This window comes from Morus notabilis, unplaced genomic scaffold (assembly GCF_000414095.1).
Source record: "Morus notabilis unplaced genomic scaffold, ASM41409v2 Scaffold89, whole genome shotgun sequence".
NCBI lineage: Eukaryota > Viridiplantae > Streptophyta > Magnoliopsida > Rosales > Moraceae > Morus > Morus notabilis.
In genome coordinates this window covers 331,219-354,184 of record NW_010357100.1, presented here as the reverse complement: position 1 = coordinate 354,184, position 22,966 = coordinate 331,219, and the positions used below count along the sequence as shown (strand labels likewise).

General features: G+C 34.7%; 1 protein-coding gene across 4 annotated transcripts; it reads right to left on the bottom strand.

The window, feature by feature from the left end:
• Window positions 1-86: 86 nt before the first annotated feature.
• Window positions 87-22,535, bottom strand: LOC21401396 (callose synthase 9). 4 transcript variants are annotated; one of them, XM_024164949.1, is made up of 53 exons: window positions 22,346-22,535; window positions 21,997-22,194; window positions 21,457-21,661; window positions 20,873-20,970; window positions 20,559-20,722; window positions 19,987-20,083; window positions 19,264-19,374; window positions 19,056-19,181; window positions 18,800-18,889; window positions 17,659-17,756; window positions 17,439-17,556; window positions 16,586-16,711; window positions 15,605-15,681; window positions 15,459-15,534; window positions 15,119-15,241; window positions 14,765-14,867; window positions 14,521-14,644; window positions 14,215-14,404; window positions 14,070-14,122; window positions 13,735-13,795; window positions 13,574-13,655; window positions 13,350-13,399; window positions 12,936-13,022; window positions 12,726-12,811; window positions 11,927-11,951; window positions 11,391-11,485; window positions 11,211-11,292; window positions 10,916-11,076; window positions 10,637-10,757; window positions 9,816-9,913; window positions 9,642-9,732; window positions 9,397-9,557; window positions 9,200-9,309; window positions 8,740-8,874; window positions 8,125-8,193; window positions 7,838-8,027; window positions 7,590-7,704; window positions 6,918-7,037; window positions 6,250-6,365; window positions 6,075-6,158; window positions 5,870-5,982; window positions 5,299-5,351; window positions 5,060-5,236; window positions 4,386-4,433; window positions 3,747-3,905; window positions 3,352-3,465; window positions 3,173-3,261; window positions 2,695-2,853; window positions 2,512-2,614; window positions 1,774-1,893; window positions 1,230-1,280; window positions 952-1,134; window positions 87-644 (listed from the first exon to the last, which is right to left on the bottom strand). In XM_024164949.1, exons 3-53 carry the CDS (start codon window positions 21,656-21,658, stop codon window positions 408-410), a joined length of 5,721 nt encoding a protein of 1,906 aa, XP_024020717.1. In that variant the 5' UTR covers window positions 21,659-21,661; window positions 21,997-22,194; window positions 22,346-22,535; the 3' UTR covers window positions 87-407. The 4 variants fall into 4 exon arrangements, with proteins under 4 accessions (XP_024020717.1, XP_024020738.1, XP_024020725.1 ...); XM_024164970.1 differs by having other exon boundaries at window positions 7,838-8,015; XM_024164957.1 differs by having other exon boundaries at window positions 22,063-22,194.
• Between the last annotated feature and the right edge of the window lie 431 nt (window positions 22,536-22,966).

Here is a 22,966-nt window from a genome sequence, read left to right as displayed (position 1 = left end):
AGCCGAAAGAAAAGAACACTAAAACGAGGACAAACAAAAAGAGGTCTTGTACAAATAATGACACTGACCCACAACATCTTCTCAAAGAGAGCGGATTATCCTTGAAACTTTCATTAGGCATTTTCATCACAGAAATTTCAGTTGGTTTATAGAGCGGATCGATTTGCCACAAAAATAATTATACAACAATAACATGAGAATACCTATTTACCTACGTGAGCAAATTATCGGATAAGTGTAATAAAATGACACCTAGCTATTCACAATGGTCAACGGGTGTCACTTCTCGGTCCCAAATAGATTTGGATTTGCTACAACAAAAATTTACAGTCCTGAGAGTTCAGGTTGAGCTCCAAGAGAATAAGACGACTCTACTTCCAACAATATAAGAAATATGGTAATTTTTCTCATATCCCAGAATTGGCATTGTTCCCAGCAAGGATAAGAGAGATCTCCAACCCCCGGCTGAAAGCTTGATTATACATGAGTCGGGTTTGGAACGTTGAGACGAATGGGAACCACGAGAGCAATGCGACGGGTACAAATATAAGCATCCCCATGCCAGCATCATATAAGCGAGCGATGGATCGGATGGATTTCCATAGCCCCATTTTCTTCAGCAGAGGCTTCCAAGCGACAGCAATCTGGAAATCATTGGAGAAAAACGTGAATACTAAGGCGGAAGAGAAGTTCCTTGCAATGTACAACGACAACGCATGGGAACAATGTTCAAATCTTAAGCAAGACGCAACGCATGATTAACTGTCAGATGTGCGCATTTTGCCCAAATGAACAAATACCCGGAATGCAAGTTGATATCCTAAATGCAGCTAATCACCAAAATTAATCCGGCAATAAAGCAGGTTTGCAGGACACTTGCTAAAGGAGCATAAGCAGAAATAGTAAGAATTCAGAGAAAAAGAGAGAATGATTAAAGAAGAGAAAACTCACAGAAAGAATTCCCCATCCAGTAGGTACAAATGCTAAGATGCAAGCAAATATGTCTGAAACCGTCAAGTCTGTAAGTATAATTGCAACAGCTAGGCCAGCAAGCGCCATCAAGAAGGAAACACCTTGGACGAAACGCAGCACCAGCTGGAAATTAACAGATATTTTCTGGCTAAAGGTGAACACCTGGGAAATCAAAGCAAAGGAAGATTCAAATTGGAATGAAGCATATATCTTAAACTATAAATGAATATTTTGTACTTTTTAAGTCCAAATTGCACCTTGAAAAGAATTATTAGAACTGCTAACACAATCCAAGAGAGGCCGTAGACCTACAGACATACAACGAACAGTGAGACAACTGTGTGCGCACTGAAATTAGTATGAAACCAATTGAAGACCGTCCCACAGAAAGCCGTAGATAATGTGGCATTTTGGCCATAGCATAACTTACCTTTCAAAATCCCTTGTGCAAGTAGAAATATATTTTTGGAGTATTGAACACAAAATGACTTGAAATTTTGCAAGAGTTTATGAGTCTCTAGTTTGAGAAAAAAAAAAGAAAAGAAAAAGAAATGCTCAATAAACTTTCACATTTTGCAAAGCTTGAGTGGGGTAATGGTGGCTTGAAGAACCTAATCAAGTTACGAAGAGAGAGCAAACAATTGAATGAAGATGCATACAGATGGACGATAGAAGAGTATGCGAAGAACTAAAAGTTATAAGATTTACAGTACACATTAGCAATTACTGGCAGTCTGGCAAAAATAAACGGGATGCCATGATAAAGCAAGAAACATTTATACTCATAAAGAGAGGTGCTACCGTCAATGATTTATCTGATCCTTGCACATCTAGTTTGTACACAACACCATATTGGAAGATAAAAAATCTTAGGCTCAAAATAGTCTCAACAATCCTTCCTTCCAGGGTCCGAATATGTGACTGCAAATCAACATGTCAATTCATTAGCCAAAAAAAAAAAAAAAAAAATCAATACGTTAACACTGGCAAGTAGGCATAATCAAAACAAGATAATAAAGCCAAACTCACAGCAAAAGGAAAGCCAGGAAGGTGAATTCATTTAGTATAATCAGAACAGGGTGTATGCCCACAACATCGAATAAATAGAACGTTCACTAAATCATAGTAAAGAGATCCCTAGATTTCTCAAATTCAAATTATTTCCCCATAAAAAATTCTTGTTCCCTTAACTGAAATTTTCATAAACGTTCTTTTTAATGAAATCTCAAAATGATGATCTATAATCAGAATATCAAATTTCTGATTTTCCAAGAAAGCTCCACCAGTTGCCGCTCAGAAAAAAATTGATCATTGGAAGTTCACTATTAAACAAAGGAAAAATCAATCATTGAGAGATCAATGTTCGGAGAGGAATGGCACTAATAAAGAGATAACGTCGACAAAGTTAAGTAACAATTAATAGTTCTAAATAATAACTGAAGAGAAACAAGGACTACTACATGCAACGACAAATTTCAAAACGAAAATGTCCAGATAAATATTCAATGGGAAAAATTGGTCTGGGATCAAAATTAGTACCAGTTCTTCATCCCACCAAGCTTCCCAGCTTTCTGCTCCCTTAACTCCAATTCCACCTCTATAAAGAAGCCAGTTTGTCCAATCACGGAAATCCTCCACCGTCCTACAAGGTCAGAATGAAGGGTTATTGAGGTAATCTGGCACCGCCATTTGGAGAACAAACAAATTAAAGCAATTGCTTACTTCTGCCACTCAAACCCAGATGGATTGAACAAATAAGGAGCAAAAAGCCAAGAAAGAGACATAAACCAACTGCTGATAGAAAGAAGAATGTATCCAATTGCACCGCTTTCATTATATCCATATGCAAGGTATACCACCAATAAAAGCACCACTTCCAATCTGATGACAAGGATGAAGCAAAATGATTATTTCATCTTTTAGCATGTTAAAAAATAAAAAATAAAAATCACTGGAAATTGCTCCAAAAGGATTATTTTGGAAAATAATTTAAAAAAAAAAGATTACATAACCCTTGGGTATTTAAGGTTTACTGCTTTCCCTTCTCCTCCAATCATGAAAATGCTACTTTCACAAAACAATATCAAAGAATAATTCTGCCTAAAATAAGATCATTTAGGGACCTTGACATCCTCAGATAGACAGATAGTACGCACATTTATGCATATGTATTCATATAGATAGATAGAGATATCAATACCCTTTGACAAAATGACTGCGTGAGTAAAGCCTGTAATTCTCTGAAAATTTGATGTGCCTGACCACAAATCCCCTCCCAGTTGCTTGATACTGTCAAAGAGTAAAAAGAATTAATGTCAATAACCAAAGAAAGTCATTATGCAGGAATGTGAAGATGACCAAAAAAGCAAGAAAACGAACCCGTGCACCACCATGAAGAATAGTGCGACCGAAATAATGTGTTCGTGTGCCCAGAGAGAATGTGAAGAAGACAGAACAAAGCTGCAACTGCATAGTTACAAAACTGACTACAGCCTGCAGCAGGAAACAAAAAGAAAGTGTGACAGGTAACACAGAAATTTTCCATTAATAACCAAAGAAGAATATAGAGAAGAAAAAACTAAACCGCTCCAAACTTGAAAATAAGAACTTATTCTCACACACCCATATTGAATAGCATATAGCCATACACCATCAACATTGATTGAACCTCGACATAATAACCAAAGATAAGATACATATTTTATTCAGGAACAACAATATATCAATGGAGAGAAAAAAAGGATGTTGAAACACAATGGAGAGCAGATATTTACCCTCAAGAAACCCTGTTCCAAGATGAAACCTAAAACCATCGGCACAGCAGTGAAGATACCAATTTGAAAGAGAAATTGCGTATTCAGGGCTGTAGTAAGTGCAGTGTTGTCCAAAATCCTAGCTCTAATTTGAATGGTTTCACCAACTCCAGACAACGCCTGAAATAAGAACATGTCTCATTGTCACGTGCACAAAAATATGATAGCATCAAAACATAACACACCGCTAAAATCTACACCGATATAAGTTTCATGTTTTTCATTTTGCGACACGAGATATTAGCTTAAAGGTAGCACTTCATACATGTACATATGTATAATCCCACCGCTACCATCAAAGAACTTTCACAGTGCTAGTTAGACCATTTTGCAAAATAAAACACCACATGGACACATATAATCCCACGTAAAATGAAAGACCCACAAGTTACACTTGATTCTTTCCTGCAATTCCTGGTAGACGAGGAAACTGCCATATAACATTGACACTTTTAAACTCCTCTGGTGTACAGTAAATACACTTGAATGAACGTAAATAAGGATTATACCCAACAGACTAAATGGATTCCACGGATGGAGATATTCTTATCCATTGACGACATAGTAAATAGCATATAGAACTAGTGCAATCTAACTTACCAAATATGTTTTCCCATAGAGGAAAATGTAAACAGTCAGCACTGTCAACTGCACAAGAATGAAAGGTTCATATCAGTAGATAATGGCATGAAGATCCAGAGGTCAATCAGAAGTACAAACAAAACAGGTTCTGTTACATCATGGTCATTCAAAAATGATTTAACTTGTGAAAATATTAGACATTGGTAGCATAATCTAAAGCATCTTGCTATATGTTATTCAAAAAAGAACAAAATAATGAACATGATCCTTTTTTGATTATCTCTAAACCAGAAGAGAAATATTATTAAACAACAAAGAACGGAACAAAAGATTCAGGGAAAGCTCATATCCTCCTAAATACAAAATCTTTGGGAGCGGAAGCTCACAAATATGGCAGAAGTTTATTTCATAACATTAGAGAGAAACCTCCAGAAACTTATCCTGAAATATTCTAGCGTGGCTTCCAACCTAAAATTACCCAAAAGATGTCCAGCACAACTTGAAACAACACTACTTGTTTCCTCAACCAAAGAAAAAAAAAATTGAGCAATTCGTAGACACAGAATCCACTGAGTATTAGCCCTTTAAAAAGCCGAGACTTCAATAGCTTGTGACATGGAACCATCATATAACCACAATCAATCACCAAAAAAAAAGAAAAAAAAAATGTTAACGTAACATAAAATTCCTACCATGGTACAAAAGTAGTAGCCAACAGTGGTAAAGTAGAATGACATCATCCGAAAGAAATCAAACAGCTGACCAAGCCTGTACACATCACGACTAAGAACTTGTTCACCATTTCCACCAGCAACTTTTCCTTCAAATAGAGCAATCTGATTGAGCCCAACATCTCGTCCCTTGCCAACCTGTAAATCATTATTAGAAACTCACGTCCCATATATGTGTCTGACGAAATGAACAACCTTACCTGAATATACTCATGATGGGTTATGTTTCCTTGGCGCAAGGTTGAATTAAATCCTTCATTTCAACATCAAAATTGTAAGAAGAAAGAAAAAAAAAAAAAAAAAAAAAAAAAAAAAAAAAAAAAAAAAAACTTAAGTCGACTTGCATTTTACTCCAAATAAATAATTTTATTTAGATTAAAGTCGCAAAGTTGTTAATGAATGCAAATAGTGCAGACTTGTTAATGCATTAAAGACCTCCTAACTTGAACACCTTTGACAACTCCTTTCGTTCCCAACAAGCTACCACACCACCATTTTAGCAACTATCCATAAGATGCAAATCATAGACACCAGACCAATACATCTAAACTGAAAACCATCATCCTATTGGCATAAAATGTAGAAAGATGCTATAATACTAATAACATCAACTCACAATCTTTCTTTCTTTCTTTCTTTTTCTTTCTTCTTTTAAATAAACAACCTTTCAATGAACAAATCAATTACACGCACGGAATGCGGATGATGAAGTTCACAACAGAAGGATAAACAGAACAGCAACTGGCAATCTTACAAATAAAAAACCATTACCAGCAAATATATCTTCACTGATGTTGATAATACGAGATGCCTTGCTGATACCACCCCGTGTGATATGGAATACTCTATCAAAAACATCTGGATGGCCATAATGCATACGGACCCTGAACGTTATGTAGAACATCATTTCTAAATGAACAGAGTTTCAAAGACCCAGAGAGAAGATGAAAGAAGGGCATGATCAAAATAAACTTACTTCAAAGGAGTTGCTAAAACGCGTTGACCTAGTGTTACAAAGCTTGTTTCCTGATTTGACATGAATGAGGCTAAAGAAGAGACACTGAAGATGATACATGATCATTATAATCAGTATGAAGAAGCAGTGTGTCAGATCAGAGAACGGAAACTCATAATGATGAAACGAAAATTACCTTCCAGTAAATACATGTTCCCGAACACCAAGAATTGTTGGAGGGCGAATGCCATGATCACGATGGAATTCCTCGAGAAGATTTCTCATTTTCAAAGCTTCCTCAAAATAGTTATCCTGATGGATAAAAATCAATCATAAGTGCAGCCAGAAAAAAAAAAAAAAAAACCAAAACAAAAGAGTACTCAAAACTTTTACAACGCATTTTCCTACAGCAGCTATGATATTGCACCCTAAAGAAATAATGCATGGAAAAGAAATCAAATTATCTAAATGAAATTTCCTTCAGCCACGGTTATTTCTAACCCTAAAAGAAACATTTGAAGCTAAGCAAATAAGATTAGTTCTTAGGAATTGATGTTTCAGCTAAGGAAGTTTGCTATTCATCTACTCTACAAATTGTTTTAGAATCATACTTTTAATAAGAAAACTTTTCCCATCATCGGAAAACACAAGGTATGATTCTAAAACAATAAGCAAAGTAGAATGTAGATGCATAGCAAACTGTTAGCTGAAACATCAATTAATAGGAATAATTAAGCCTGCTCATGGTCTACAAATAATATCACACTCCAGAAAAGACTTTTAGAAGCAGAGTACATCTCCCGTTCCCTCGATCACTTTTAACTCGTGTAAGAACAACGTGAACCCAAGGGATATGGTGGTCACCTGATTCATGTCAATTGTCTGAATTGCATTTCCACGAGTAAATATAATTGCATGGTTTTGATTCTCGGGTTTTCCTTCTCCAAGTTTTGGATTTCCAGGTAATTTTATGGAATAGATTTCCTGTAACACAACAAATCGTCAACAGAAAATAAGTAAGCATCAATGAACACAAAGTACAAATTAAAAATAATATATTATAAAGCAAAAGGGAAAAAAAATAATGCAAAACTAGATAAAGCTACAAATAGAATTATCAACACTTCAAACATGATCCATAAGACATTCTAATGTACGAAAAAATTTACTCAAAAAGCTGCCATTTATAAGGTAAGGGAAAAAGAAGAGAGAAAAAGAACACAAAAAAGAATAAAAATAAAAAAGAAAACGCAACTACTCAATAGTAATTGCATTATAGGAGATACAAAACTAACGACAGCATAACACACTGCGCCATACAGGCACTGAGAGTAATTTTATCTATGTAACATCTAGTACTATATGGAAAACTAGTTTTTTTTTGAGACTAAGATATATGTTTTAATGGGATTGTAGATTAAAAAAACACATATTCAGTGGTAGCCATTGAATCAAATGAGAAAATTGCAAGTTATAATCTAACAAACAATCCAGTGGGTGCACAGATATCAACGCACAAAAGTAAAAACGACCCACCTTGTCTTTCCCATTGATATCACCCTTAACGAGCTTTGAGTAGTATTCAGTGTGCACTTTACCCTCCGTAAGACTTTCAACATCATCAATAAATGCGACACGAAGTGCTTCATTTCTGTCAGTAGATTAGATATAGAACGGTTACCACAATCTTTTAGCATATAGAACTACTATGACCATATAGGTGTCAAGCTATTAAGTAATATACGAATTTGATAACAGGATGATGAAGGGGGGAAGGAATTTACCTTTGCATAAGCAAGGCAATGTCAGCAGCCTCAGGTTTTTTATCCTCTTTCTGTTTACCATATATTTGACAAGTTACAACATATGTAAACTTTAGATCTGCCTGAGCCCGCGCTTGAGGAGATAACTCAAAACCTTGGGTATCAGTTGCATCACTACTGGAAATTGCAGCCTCCAAATCTGAAGTTGCCACTACAGGATGACATAAATGACAATGCAAAATCCCTTTAAAAAAAAAAAAAGTGACAATGCAAAATAATATATTCAAAAAAAAAAAAACGTTACTAACCTCCAGAATTTAGTCTCTCCAAATAGGTCTGAAGCATAAGAGCTTTCCTATAGTACATCATCCCACGAACTGCAAAAATCACACTCGATTATTTAGGACCCAAAACTAAAATAATGAAATGTATTCACTCGTGCCATATTAAATGGTTAACAGCAGCAGCAACAAGAAAAATAATAGTAAATATAAATGAAAAATGATGACAAATATGTCATAACCAACTATAAAAGCAGCATCTAGATGGGAAAACAAGAAAAGACAGTAGGGGAAAAAAAAAATGCTTCCACTAGAAAGCATTTTCAGAGAGAGGAAATAACCTTGTTATATAAGAAATATTTTTCAAAATATGTTACAACGGTTGCCTGATGATATGATTATATAAACACGGAAGTAATTTACAGAAATTCAAATATAAAATAAAATAAACAAAAAGGTGACAGCACTACCAAGAAATTCAATTTTTCTAAGATAAAATATAAATACAAATAAGAACATACAGAAATGGTCAATATACGAAATAAAAATAGAATATGGAGACTATTAAGAACAAAGAAAACTGGTTAACATAATAAAACGTTCAAGTGTAAACAAAGAAATTGACATGGTGAAAACATCTACCAGTTCTGGCCAAGGTTTGAGCCCTGTAAGAGGCCCAAAACCGAAGCTCCAAAATATCACTAGGACTATCAGCAAGTTCTGATTCATGTGCATTTTCATGACGGCCAATTCGAGCAAGAAAATTTTTCCACTCATCTGCATGCATAATAGCATCATGATTAGTACCATAACGCAAGAAGCCCTTTGAGCAACTACATTCTATCTGCACAAGATGTATAAATCTAAGAGACATGGATAAGGAAGGATTCCGCAAAATGACAACTAAAAATGATAAGCTCCATCAACATATGAAACAGGAAAAGACAATATGGCTAGATCACTAACAGAAATGAAGCTGACCAGCTTTTCAACCATCTTTTTAAGCTAAGGATAAACCTCTAAAGATCACCATAGGCAGCAACACAACTAAGGAAACAAAAAACATAAATATACTGCTTGTTGGTTTCCTGAATAAATGTACCTGGGAATATTTTTTGGAGGTAAAACAATATGGATATTCCATCCTCATTTTTCTTCAGAAGTTCATTCATACTATAAAGCACAATCTCCGAATAATACGGCGTAAATACACTGCATAAGGATGGGCATAAAAGAGGATGAGCACAAGATTCAATGACCAATACAATCATGATGAAATAGATATGAAGCAAGTGCTACCTGAAGGAGAGCATCTCATTAACAGGCTTTGCCATAGGTATGTCCATGAAAAGGGAATTTGTAAAAAATTGCAGCCTACGTCTAGCCTCCAGATTTTTTGGAACATTTGCAGCTGAATCTTTGATGGTTAGCAATGAATGGAGTCTTTTCACCTGTGATCTCTGCACGTCTTCCTTAATTACTACATCTCGTGGAGAAATGACGAGTAAATATATAGAGAAACAAGAAAAACTGCCTGAACATACCAGCTCAGTGTCTTTGGGCCACTTTATCTTCGTAAAGAGACGACCTTCTGTCCTTGCTTTTGACAACAAATTCCATGTTTCATAGTTTTTACTGGAAAATATAAGAGAGCCGTGTAATAAGGGTTTAAAGACATTTTTTCATGAATAATCAGTACATACAAGCTTGACATATACCTCATATCAATAGATAGAAAATCATGACGGATAACATCATATAGATCTTGAACAGCCTTAACTGCACCTTTTTCCATATCTGATGATTCACCTTCTTTCTGTACATGTAAAATAAGTACAAGACTAAGTTCCCATATTAGAATGCCACTTGCATGTATACCATAGCACCGGCAGATTATTCCCAAAATGGTTTAGAAACAGAAAAGGAAAAGAAAAACTGAAAGAAGCAACATCATTTTCTGTTAATCAGGGTTTGAATTGTGTATACAGACAAAGATGCAATTGTACAAACACTCGCACAGGACACAAAATCACAGATCCATTATGGGAGAAGCAGTACTTTTTTTATATAAGAGTAAAAGCAGTACTTTTAAGTTTCCTCTTTCCTTCTTTTTTTCCTAAAGCTACCACTTGCCTTTCTGTTTAATTTTGTTCTCCCAATAAAAATGTCTGGTCCTTTTCCAAAAAACAAATAAACAGATGGCTTCTAGAATGATTGGAACGAAAAATAGGAATTGGTGTCTAGTTCTATGAAATAAATTTCCAGCATGTTTTAAAAACTCTTATTATAAAAACTGTACTAAGATTGTTAATTGCACTACCAACCTTCAAAATACTTCACTGGTAATAGTATCAAGTGCTAAGCAATCAAAATATTGGAACAGAATACTAAATTTAAAGGACCTTGGACTCCGGTCCGATAAAAGAAAGGCATGCAAAGTCAACATGTCTAACCGGTAGAAACACAAAAGAGAGAGACAACATAGAGTAACCACAACTACCACACATATGAACAATAGTGTTTTAAAAATTAAAAGTACCAGAATTCCCATCAATGCAAATACTCTTGATATCACAAGTGCTAGCTTATTTAGTTGAAAATCAACATGGATACTCCTTTTTGCTATGCTTGCATATATATCTTCATATATCCTTTCAACCCTGGAAGAAAAAAATAATAATATAATAATAATTTCTTCAGCAGTAAATCAAATTTTCAAAGGCCAATACAACTGAAAGGTTTAATTCTTCTAATATATTATCAGTCATAGCAGCCATAATAAAGCCTACAAAGTTTGTATCTTCTATTGGGAACTTACCACATCTTTCCTTCATCATCCAAAATGTTTGTCAGAATAAGCCGAACTGTATGAAAGCACTCCTGGACAGCATATTTCATGTAGTCATCTCTTGAAATTCTTTCCCAAAGTTCCTCTTGTGAGTCTCTACTCTCCACAGCTATGTCCTTAGCGAGAAATATCTATATAAAAATAATTGATCACAACATTAATCTAAGTAATTTAATAAAATATGCAATGGTACTGAAAACAGTCATTCTCTATCCAAAATAAAAATACGTAGAAAGATTCAAAACTAATGCAAGCAACTAGTGACCTTGCTAGCGAGAAGAAAGAGGGGCCACTGAACCAAAGGAAGAGTTCCAGAATTTTTAGGCATTTCGAGCAATTCCATTTCACTGAAACAAAATTTAGGGTAAAAAAGAATAGCACCAAAATTAATATTCCTGCAGAACTTCAAAGCGCCAATGAAATGAATGTAGATCCTAGTGCTCACTGGGTTGTGATATAATCTTCTTCCCTAAGATTTTTTATGATCTCATTCCAAAATGGAGAGAAGCGAGCAGCATCAACCTTCTTCTTCTCCACAACCTACAAATGCAAAATTTTGTCAGGTCATTAAAATTATCTACCGAACTTTTAAATGACGATAGTAAAGTAAACACGGGCAAGGTCTCTCAAAGAACCCTAGTAGCAAGTTCTCATTAATCCACTCAAATTGTTGACGATGATTTGGATCAGCCATGAGGAACTAGAACAGAAAAAATTTAACCGATAAAAAAAAACAGTGATTATTAACAACAGCCTATTTGTAGTAATCGCTCATTTTTATAATAGCATGTCTATGCAATATTGCGACTATAGTACTTGTTTTATCCCCCTGGGTTTTAAGAAATTTTTTAGCGTTCTTTATTGCTATTGAGGCTTACACCTCAAGGATGCTTTTCACTGGACCAACGTTATAAACTGTTCATTTAGAAACTAGAAACTAAAATCGTATCAGCAAGTATGGTTCTTTTTGGTACAACTCACCTCACTGGAAGACTGGTGGGAAGTCCTGCAAAAGAAAAACTACACTTAAATTGCCAGTGAAAGGAGAACATTCACTTGAAAGAGAAAGCAACAATGGAAGTTCTTAATTTTCCATCCATAGAGAAAGGTATCGATATTGAAATGTGAAAAAACAAAAACCAAAACTCTAATAGAATGTTGATTCGCCAGTAATGGGAATTATATAAACAGGAAAACCACAAATGGCACTGCTACTTGCCAGAAATGCCAACTTTAGGAATGATTCACACTCCATATGAATTTCTTTTTTTCTTGCACTAGTACGGAAAAAGGGGAAGGAATTACATTATGGTGGGGGAAGGGTGGATTGAGATTTCCTTTTCCCAACAATGGGAGAAACTTTTCTTCATTTTTAAATAACATTCATTCTTTTTTTTAGAAAAGCTAAACAAAATATAAATGAATTCAATTAACCTGCAGTGTTTTGAACAATGCTCCATTCAACATCCTAAACCAACAAAACTGATTCAACCCTTAACAAACAAGATAGTTAAAACTTGGTTCATAAAACATATAAAATTGCAAATTCCCTTTTAAGTGACCAATCCATGTCATCTAGAGGTCCTGAACTTTTATGTTGCTGGGGTACATGAAAACTCTTACTCTAGACACATTTCGCTAATCAAGATTCAAACTCCTCATTTTTTTTAATTTCCAATTAGATGTAAACTAACATTAGAAAAATCTCATTTTTGATTCCTAATAATGTTTCCCATTATGGATTAGCAAAAGGTAGGCTAAAAGAATAAAAAATAATTGCCTGTTACTGAGAGAAGCATGAAGAGTGTTCATAAAAGCTCCAGGAAACTGCTCAAAAAGCTTGTGAAGTGCTTCCAAGGACCTAATCTGGAAACACAACAAAATATATTATGGGGAAGCGCAAGGTTGCAAATACACAAAACGAGAAAAAGGATTCATCTTAAACGTAATGGATAGAAAGAAATCCATCCAATCAGATAAAATTACTCACTTCTCCTAAACGATCTCTGGCCCCAAGCAGAAAGCCACAAATAGCTGATGTAACAGTGTAAAATACATGGATATCTAAGATATAGATCTGCAACATAAAGAGAGAGGTCAGGAGAGAGGGGAAACAGTACCAAGAAAGCATGCAATCACAGATTGATTGCCACTGCAACAAATTAGCCATCAATTTTCAACGTAAAAATTTCAAATAAATCAGTAGTAAACAACCTAAAAAAAGGTCATCACAAGTAACTGGGTCGGATTCCCCAAAAAGAATACGAAAAGCATTTGAGATATGCCTAATTTAAATTTGGTACACATTGGATTTGTGTCCAAGAATCATGATTCATATAGTAATCTTTGCATTGGGTCTGATGGAAATAGTTGTCTGTGTGGTAAGGAGGAAGTTGCAACTTACAGCTACTACTGGAGCCCATAAGCTAACAACAGTCCAGAAATTATAGTTATCTGCAAATACAGGCACTAGGACTTTAATAAAATGGTCAAAAAGTATAATTTCCTGCATTCAACATATAAAACAAAAGCAAAAGGCACGCGTACTATAATATGCAATGACACAATAAACCAAATTAGATTATTTAAACGCTTAACATTTCAAGAGGAAAACAATCAGCGGCTTACTTTTAGATACTATACTGTGCCAAGAATATTCTATGCTATCCATTTTCACTATTGTCTGAGTTGGTCCTACAAGCGGCTTGATCTGCAAAAAACAAACATAGAAACATACTTACACTATTAAAAATAAATATAGCCAGAGGAAAATTCCATTCATGACTAACCTGGAGAAAATAGGCAAATGAAAACTTTGCACCCAAAACGACAAGCCAAAACAGCATGTACCTGCAAGATTGCAAAACAATTTTCTAACAACTTCCAGTCACCTCTAACACGTGCCAATATAACACAACTTTTTAAATCATTTCAAACAAATTAGTCGCCACCACATTTTCTTTGTTCTGACGAACAGAGCATAATTAAGAATACTTTTCTTCTATTAAAAAAGGGAATAGAAAACACACACACACACACCCCTTTCTCACCACCAAGTATGATAAATTCGAGATATCATAAGTATAGGGAGAGATAGATAGAGAGAGAGAGAATAAGAGATTACTTGATGAAATCAGTGGTCCTCTCATACATACCACGTCCAACATAATAGTGTTCCTTCAAAAATGAACACACTAGTCAATAAACCAAGAATTAAGTATATGCAAATCAACATAACAATAGGAAACATGAAAGTCACATAAACAGACCTGGCGCATCCATTTGACAAAGCGAATTATGGACCAGCGATCACATTGATTAGTCAACTGGTGGCAGGCAGGAATCCGCAAGAGGAAACTAATGAAAAATTGGATGCCAGCATATATGCCTACGAGAATCACATACAATCTGAAAATAACAGGGTTTCCATTTCGTTTACTTTCTTCTTGGAGTGCTTTCCTGAATTTAACAGAGGAAACGTTAACTTTGACACAAAATTAGACAGAAACAACCCAAAGACACCCAGGCAGAAACAAACTGATATAAGAAACGTAGAGAAAAGAAAAAATACGTACACATAAAGAAAAGTTATGACAACTGAAGCAATACTAAACCAAAGGAAACGAAGAAAAATACGAGCAATTGCTAGGCTCCGTGTTGTAGAATATGCCCCATACATCATAATAACATCTAGGACACCTGGATGAACGAAATATAACAATAAAATCGGCCAGAAAACATTAATTAGAAAGTTAGTTAGGAGTTCAAAGGACAAGTTAATATAATACCCAAACCATGAAACACGAGATAAATACATACTCTCAAAAAACTTCATGACAGCAAATGTTGGACCAAGACTGAGAACTTCCCGAAAGGTCTTCGCATTAAGATTTCCTTTATTGAATGCAATAATGGCGAGTCCCTGAAAATAGAAGAGAAGTTGAATCAATTGACAACATAATAGCTTGCAGTCTTGGAGGCAACGACTCTTAAATCTTAAAAGTAAAATGGGTATCAAAAAGCTAAAACAGAATAAAAGCACAATTGCCAGAGAGAGAGAGAGAGAGCAAAAAGAATGAAAAATATTCAACTATGAATTTTGACAGAACCATGTCAAAGATCAGAATACATAAGATATATTTGACATACTCAGATTCAAGCAAACATGCAAACCTGGAACATCATCGCAAGGAATATCCATAGACGATGGAAACTATGATAAAGGTGAAGAAAAGTTCGGTGCTCAACAAAAGATGTTTTTCCCTGATGTTTACTTCCACCGGATTTAAGCATCCCCTGTTTCAGAAAAGGAAAATATAATCAGCAACACATTTGCAAGAGTGAAGCCCATATGGACCACCATACAAGCAGTAGCGAAGTACCATAGACCGTGTTTGGTCGGCAGAGGATATCTGTGTTACTGTGTGTACGTGTGTGTTATATTTACGGGAATACATGCATGCATGCATGTATCTATGCAAAGTATAATATTCATCAAGAGAAAGTAGCTAACCTTCTTGGGTATTGGCTTTTGAAAAAAAGGTGAATTTTTGCGCCATGGCCAGCCAAGTTCAAAACAATTAAGTGACCTGAGCAGAAAATTGTTAGCCTTTAAAATATAATATTTGCTAAGTGCACATACTCCTACAAAAATCTCACCAGAAATACTCGTTAAAATCATCATAATTGCGCCATGCAGAATGAGGTGCTCGTCCATTTTTATTGTTTGCAGCTTCCTGTGCATTTTGATAGACGAGGGAAAAAAAAAGAAGTGAAGGATGTCAGAAACACTTATCTAAATTGGAAAACCTTCATACGACATTTACACAAATACTCCTCCAAAAGATAACGTAAGCAAATTCATTACAGTATTTTTTTTAATAAAAAAAAACCTTTATTGATAATTATCAATAGCGGTTACAAGAGGATAAGGTATCCTCAAAATACAAGTAAAGCAAAACAAAAACAAAAATTCAATCAGATATATTATATATAAATATAACATAAGCAAATTCGTCAGTATATATGTGTGCGTGTTTTTTTTAATAAGAAACAACTTCATTAATAGCCAAAAAAAGTACAGCAAAGAGCGGACAAAGAATCCTCCTATATCTTTGTTTTTATATATAAAAAAAATGAAAAATTCTATTGACTAAAGTGAAAATTACAAAGAAAAGCAGAGATGGATGGAGAATCCATCAAGAGTAGAGCAACAAAGATAAAACTTCAACATAAACAAAATGCATCAAAAAGCCCTAACATGAAATAACTCCTACACTAAATCATCTCCCCAGCTTAACATGATCAGAGAAAGTGAAAAATTCTTAAAAGAAAGATCTATCGATGCCCAAAGCCAAACCAAGAATCTTGCTTTCTCAAAAAGGTCTACTGGATCCTGTTCTAACCAAAGGACCCAAAGTATCAAAAACCATATTTTCAAAAATTTGATTAAGAGCAGCAAAGCTTAACAAAACAAACACAAAAGAAAAAAATACAAGATCAAAAACCATTAGCTCCCAATAACATCTCAATCACCAAAATGACATAAACAAATCAATAGCTATCAACGTCAAAAGTGAATTTAAAGAAATAAATTCTTTCATTCAATATGTCAAGTAAAAGATGGTTAGAGAGACATACTGCAGCCACAACATCATATAGAGGAAAGATAACTTGATCAAGGAACGAAACACCATTCTCAGAATTGCAGCTATTCGCAGGCTGTGCAATCTGCTGCCTCAAAATCTCATCCATTTCCCTGGCCATCTGCCATTAATTATGATTCAAAGAGAGAAGGAATTATGCATGGTAAAGGATAAGACAAATAATTAGAAAGAATATAAAACTAGCTTTCACAAAAATTCACATAAAAAAAGAAGAGAAATAATTTAGCCATGGACTAAAGTGAGAGAAAACGGAAAAGGATACTGAAAATGATTTCAATGAGACCATAGAAGGGGAACAATGAAAAAAGACTGACAGACATGCACCTCACAGAATAGGCATGGGAAGTAATTAAGTTAACAATTATGAAGTAATTGACTTCAATAAATTCTTTATAAGAAACCAAGCAAAAAAAAAGAAAAAAGAATGAAAAAAGAAAAAAAACCTTCAACGATTTAAACAAGGAGCTTCAAATAGGTTGACGTTAGCTTGACCTCAAAAGAAGAATCCACCTCAAAGGAATATATTTTTTTATAGGAAGAAGAAAAATATTTTTTATAAGGAATAAAAAGTTATAGAACCACCTAAGGAGATATTTTGTCATTATATGGGTTAGTAACTGCATCTAAGTGACAATCGTGGTAATATATTCCAGCATAAGCAATATGAAACAGAACCAAGCACAAGAATTAGAGAGGATATGAAAAATAGAATCTTTAATAATGTTTTATCACAACCAAGAGAAAACTGGGCAGGTGCCAGGTATTAAGAGATAAAACAAAATTCAATTTCCACAGAAATTCTGAAGAACAGCTGATTGTCGACTTACATGATGGAATATGTAGCACAAGCATTCTGGAAGAAACCTGATGTTGGCTGCTTCACCCCATATCAGAAAGTACAAGGAAACAAAGAGTAGTTTCTTTTCCTTGCTAACAACTTCAAAACTGAACTCCATTAAAACATCCCAAAAGTCTCAATCACCATAAACCAATAATAAAATAAGGAGCAGCAAGAAAGAGTATAGAAAGAGATTTAGATATCCATACTTGCTCCAAACTGGCTGAATACCCAAGTAACTACACCATTTAATATAGTTCTCAAGGGACTTGAGGAATACGCTTTGCACTGCAGCCTCATCCAATTCCTGAGGCAATGTAGGAACACATCCGGACATTAAAAATGATCAACCTAAATCAGTCTCAACAAGGATTTGTTGCATAACATATTTCTAGTACAAGAAAACCTATTTCCAGGGCAAAGAAAATATATAGACCTCCAAACGTAGATAACAGCATCGATCTTGCAATGTTGTCTAAGACTCTGAGTCATACCTTTCTACGTGAAAAATCCTTATACAATCCAGACTCTAAACTAGGACTCAATCCAAACTCTATAGTTATGTCTGCGTTATAACAATGGTGCGTCTCCATAATATGGGGAACTCAAAAGCAGTTCCATTTAAGTGTGCGAAATAAAATACCAAACCCACGAATCAATGAAATTGAGTATAAACTAAACCTACAACTACAACATGACGGGAAATGCAACGCCAGATGAGCAACAGAGTCAGCTGCCTTAGGTGTATCGATGCCAATGAGAGCAGGAATAAATCACACATTTAAAGATGCTTTAGTAGTTATTACTCATCATGTTTCTTTTGGGAAAGAAGTTTTGAACAAGCCTAAAGAAGAGCAATGAGGAAAATTTTTCAAGGGAGAAACATTCCAGAACCCAGAGAACAAGACATCCCCTAGAGACTACAGAAAATAACATAAACAGCAACTAAAAACTCAAAGAAAACTCTTCCTACTGAGCATAATCAAGTTTAGAGCAAGCACTCACTATATCTTTCCTTCTTTGATATAAAAAAACTTGGAACTTCACTGATTTTAAAAAGAAGCAAGTCGCATACTATATCATAATTGACGAAACCCAAAACTTAATAGTAACACCATATAAATTTGAAAGAAGACGTAAAAGTTGAGACAACTAGTTGTAAAATTAAAGCAACACGATTTCCAGCAAATATTTCTTCAGAAACCTAGATTTCAAATGCAACCTGAAGAATAGAAGAGTAAAAAAAATATATACAAAAAAAAAGGTGACGAACATATAGAAATAACCATCCCAAATTCCCAATATTTTGCAATACCAAACATAAATCAACAGTTATATTTGTAGACTTACAGGCTCACTTTCTTCAAGAATATGTAGTCGTGACTGTTCATTTGCAAGAAGCTGAACAATATGTTCACGCTGGTTGGAGACACTGTCTTTCTGGCATCATAAACTTTAAGAATTAGAAGCAAGAAGCATACATGCTCAGAAAAATGATTTTGATCAGTACAAAGGTTCAATTTCCTAAGCCATCAAAAACAGGCAAGAAAAACATACAAATGGAAGGAATAAGCTAAATATACCATGTCATTAAGAAGCAACAAACCTGAAATCCAAACATGTAATGCAGAAAATCAAGCATATCAGCTTTCCTTGTAGCAGGAATGGAAAAATCAGTGGGCAATGTCGGTAGGCCTCTGAAATATTTTAATGCTAATATTGCTGCTCGAACCTGGCCATAAACTCATTGGGTTAAGACGTGTCACAAACAACAAAATATGGACTGGAAAATAAATAAAGTTAAACTAATTAACCTCCGGCAAAGAAACAATGGCATTTGTTGTGCTAGGAGCATCGAGTGGAATAATGTTGTAAGCAATTAGGTCCTCCGTCATAGCTGCATCAGATTCCATTACCCGTTTCAGCTGCAAAAATTAGATAGTGTATGCTTAGTAATATTGTTCCAATGTATATAAGCTAAAGAAGAAGAGAGAAACAAGATTCTCTTGTCTTTTTTCCCCTTTGAAACAGAAACAAGGTTCTCTTATTGATAATAAGAACTTGTGTAATTAGAGAGGATGACCTATCCTCCGATAATCAACAAAAAACGTACTGCACTGAAGAAGCCAAATTCCTAACAAAAAAAATTCTAAATTCCTTCTCTCCATGGACCCAAAGAGCCAGCCAAAATTTTACCCTATCCCATACAAAATAACACACTCCTCGCACCCCTAGAAAATTCTATAATTTCTCTCCAACAGAACCCCCAAGAAAGTCGCTAAAACAACAACCTGGACCAAGTATTTTCTCTTTTTATCAGCCCTTCCCAGAGGATGACTCACAAACTCAAGTTCAGTTTTTACACATGCACAAGCACAAAGCGCCCATAGACGCACAAAAATGTGGATGGTAGTATTCACAACTACATTAATGACAATGACAAGTTGACAACAATAGCAAAAAAGCATGTGCCACAAAAAAGATTAAGTGCTTCGACTCAAGTTCTTAACCAATTTCAAGAGAACAACACAACGAACCTCATCAGGAATTTCTGGAGATAACTGCTCAAGAACAGCCCCTAAAACTTTTAGAGTTGCAAAGACTCTTTTCCTCTTTACTCTCTTTCTCTCCAACCTGGGTTCAAGAAATAATAATACACAAAGAGATGAATTATGCAGGCCAAGGAAGACAAAAACTATGAAATAACTTTCAATCCTGAGGTTAAGGTTGAGCATGGAAAATATAAAAGGGTCAAGAGAAATCTTTAGTTACCACACAAAAATAAATGAATAAATAAATAAATAAAAGGGAAAATGAAAAGAAAAGGAAATAAAATGGACTTAGCTCCAGTTTGTTTCATAAGTTCAAATTACTGTTCAAACATTTTTGCTACAGCGTTTTATCTCACGAACCGAACGGGTTATTAAATAATTTTCCAAAGCGCGCTAACAAAATAGAAAAAAATAGTTAAAATGCATTACTTACATGCGTTGTTCTTCATTTCTTTTTCCTTTTTGCTTACAAGTAAACATATTTTTTACGTTTACACTAATACATATACAGCAAATAAAAAGCACGTCTAGTTAGGTTCAAATAGTGGGTTACATACTCGCCCAAGTTTCCACTGAAAGCACCAGATTCCTTCAGCTTCATTTCTTCTTCTCGTAACTTGTCCACATCATTCTTTTCTCTGTAGAGTTTGTAAAACTCTTGCAGACGAGCTATGTCCTGGCTTCTATCTATTAGTCCACCCTCCCTCTTTGCTAGTTTTTGCTGAAAATATGGATCCGGAGGAAAAAAAAATGAAGACAAGTACATATGTCCATATGCAAACATGAAATTCTAGTACAAGTGTAAGCATTGCACAATGTAACAGACTGAGATTTTAGAACAGAATTTACTGATGTCAAACTAAGCGTATACCTTAATAACAGACATCAATCCAGTTTTGAATTGTAACACTCCCCTTCCTTCACTGTTAGGATCCAGATTTTGAGCAAGCGAATATGCATGCTCACACACTGTGGGAGAACAAAAAATGTGATAGCTATAAAACTTTACAAAGTCTTTAACTCTCTCAGATATAGTAGCCCCCGTTTATTTCACTGGTTTAATTCAATTCAACTCAGTTTGAACGGTGAGTATAGTTTGAACTCGTATTTGGTAAGCATGCAGTTCAAATTATATTCTCCACTTGAACTAAGTTGAACTGGCTAACTTAGAGTTTAGCTTCTCCTTAAGTTCAATAGTTCATGAACATTAAAAAGGTGCCTACTATATATGCTTTTCACACCTACCAAACACACATTTGAATTTTATTTCCTATTCAAATTAAAATTTTTACTGCACATCCAAACACCAATTCGAACTACAATTTAAACCATACAGTTTGATTTTTTTGTTAAAAAAAGGATTCAAATCAACAAAATTTGAACCAACAAACCAAATGGGGACGTAATTAATTTCTTTCAACTCAAGAGATTCAAAATGAAAAATGCATAACATACAGATTCTGGACACATTGGGATCCTCATCCTGGATTTCATCTGCAGCTCTCAGAATTTCATCTATATCCCTATTGTTTGCAAGTGAAGATGGAACGTATCCAGCAATCCCCTCAACTGGCCGCCCATACGCGTCTTTTCCAGTCCTTTCTCTCCTCAAAACGGAACGAACTAAACGCTCCCACAGATCCTCAACGTGCGACATTTTCTATAAAACATAGCAACTGAATTTTAATACGCAAAAAAGAAAAAAGGACAAACAAACAAACAAATAGCAATAACAAATAAACTAAATCTCCGCATAAAAGTTCATTTGATGAATATCTTGATGACACACAAAGAAGATAGGCCGCCATTGCACTACTCCAGTAGGTACAGATCGAAAGAATTCAACAGCCATTCTTACAAATACAATCCATAGAATTTGAGCAATTTAAAAAATAACTAGACAGTAATACCACAATCATCACCTCAACCCTTCTGAAAAGCCAAATTTTGGAAAACTAAATAACCAAATTATCGCGTGAGGTTTGAGAAACTTACATCTTGCTAAATTCTACTTCCTAACTTTAAATCTCAGTGAATCAACTTCTCTGGTAAGAAAACAACCTTAAGATGCTCAATGGCAGACGCATAAGCTCAAAATAACGGAATCTCAATTCGCGTTGAAGTATAATTCCGTGTTATGCTCCGTTTGGCCACAGAGAAAATGAAGGAAACGCCAACAAAAACCACTATATCCTGGGGGAAAAGATTGAAAGAAAGATAAAAGGATCCGAAAATCGAGCTCCATTTTCCCTCAGCTCCGACCGATTCCGCACAGGATTTTCTCGGCGAACAAAAGAAGATGAAGAAGCGAGAGAAAAATGTAAGAAAATCAGAAATGGCGTACCTAAATCTGAGACGAAATTGTACGTGAGACGATAAACCCTAGAGACCGAGTTGAGTTGAGGACGAGTTGAATCGGTCTCCACGAGCTCAGAACAGAAAAAGCGGGTATCTCTTTCAAAAGTAACTCTCTCTCCTGTTTAATAAGCTTTTTAAGAAGAAGATGACGATGAAGAGAGAAAATGAAGGTTGCTTTCTTTGGATGTTTAAAAATGGGAAAGCAAAAAAGACAAAATGAAAAATGAAGAGAAAAAAGCAAGGATTAAGGAATCGCCTAACTTTTTATTTTTTTCAGACGTAGCTTTATATTTTCAAATATTACATTTAATGCTGTGTAATTTAAAATTTCATTCAAATTTCTCCTTCATTATTCATTAATGGTGAGATTGAAAAAAATATACTTAGGGTAAACAATAGCTTGTACTTGTACTTTTAAGTAGTAGAAAAATATAAGTATAAATTGAGACTTTTTAATTAGTGTTTAGATAGTATCTTAAAAAATATTTTTATATTTAAGAAGAGTTTTTGAACATGTTTCAGTAAACAAATCAAAAGCAGTTATTGTTATAAAAAGTAATGTAATAAAAGGATATAGATGGGGTATTGAATTTGTTGTTCACAAATA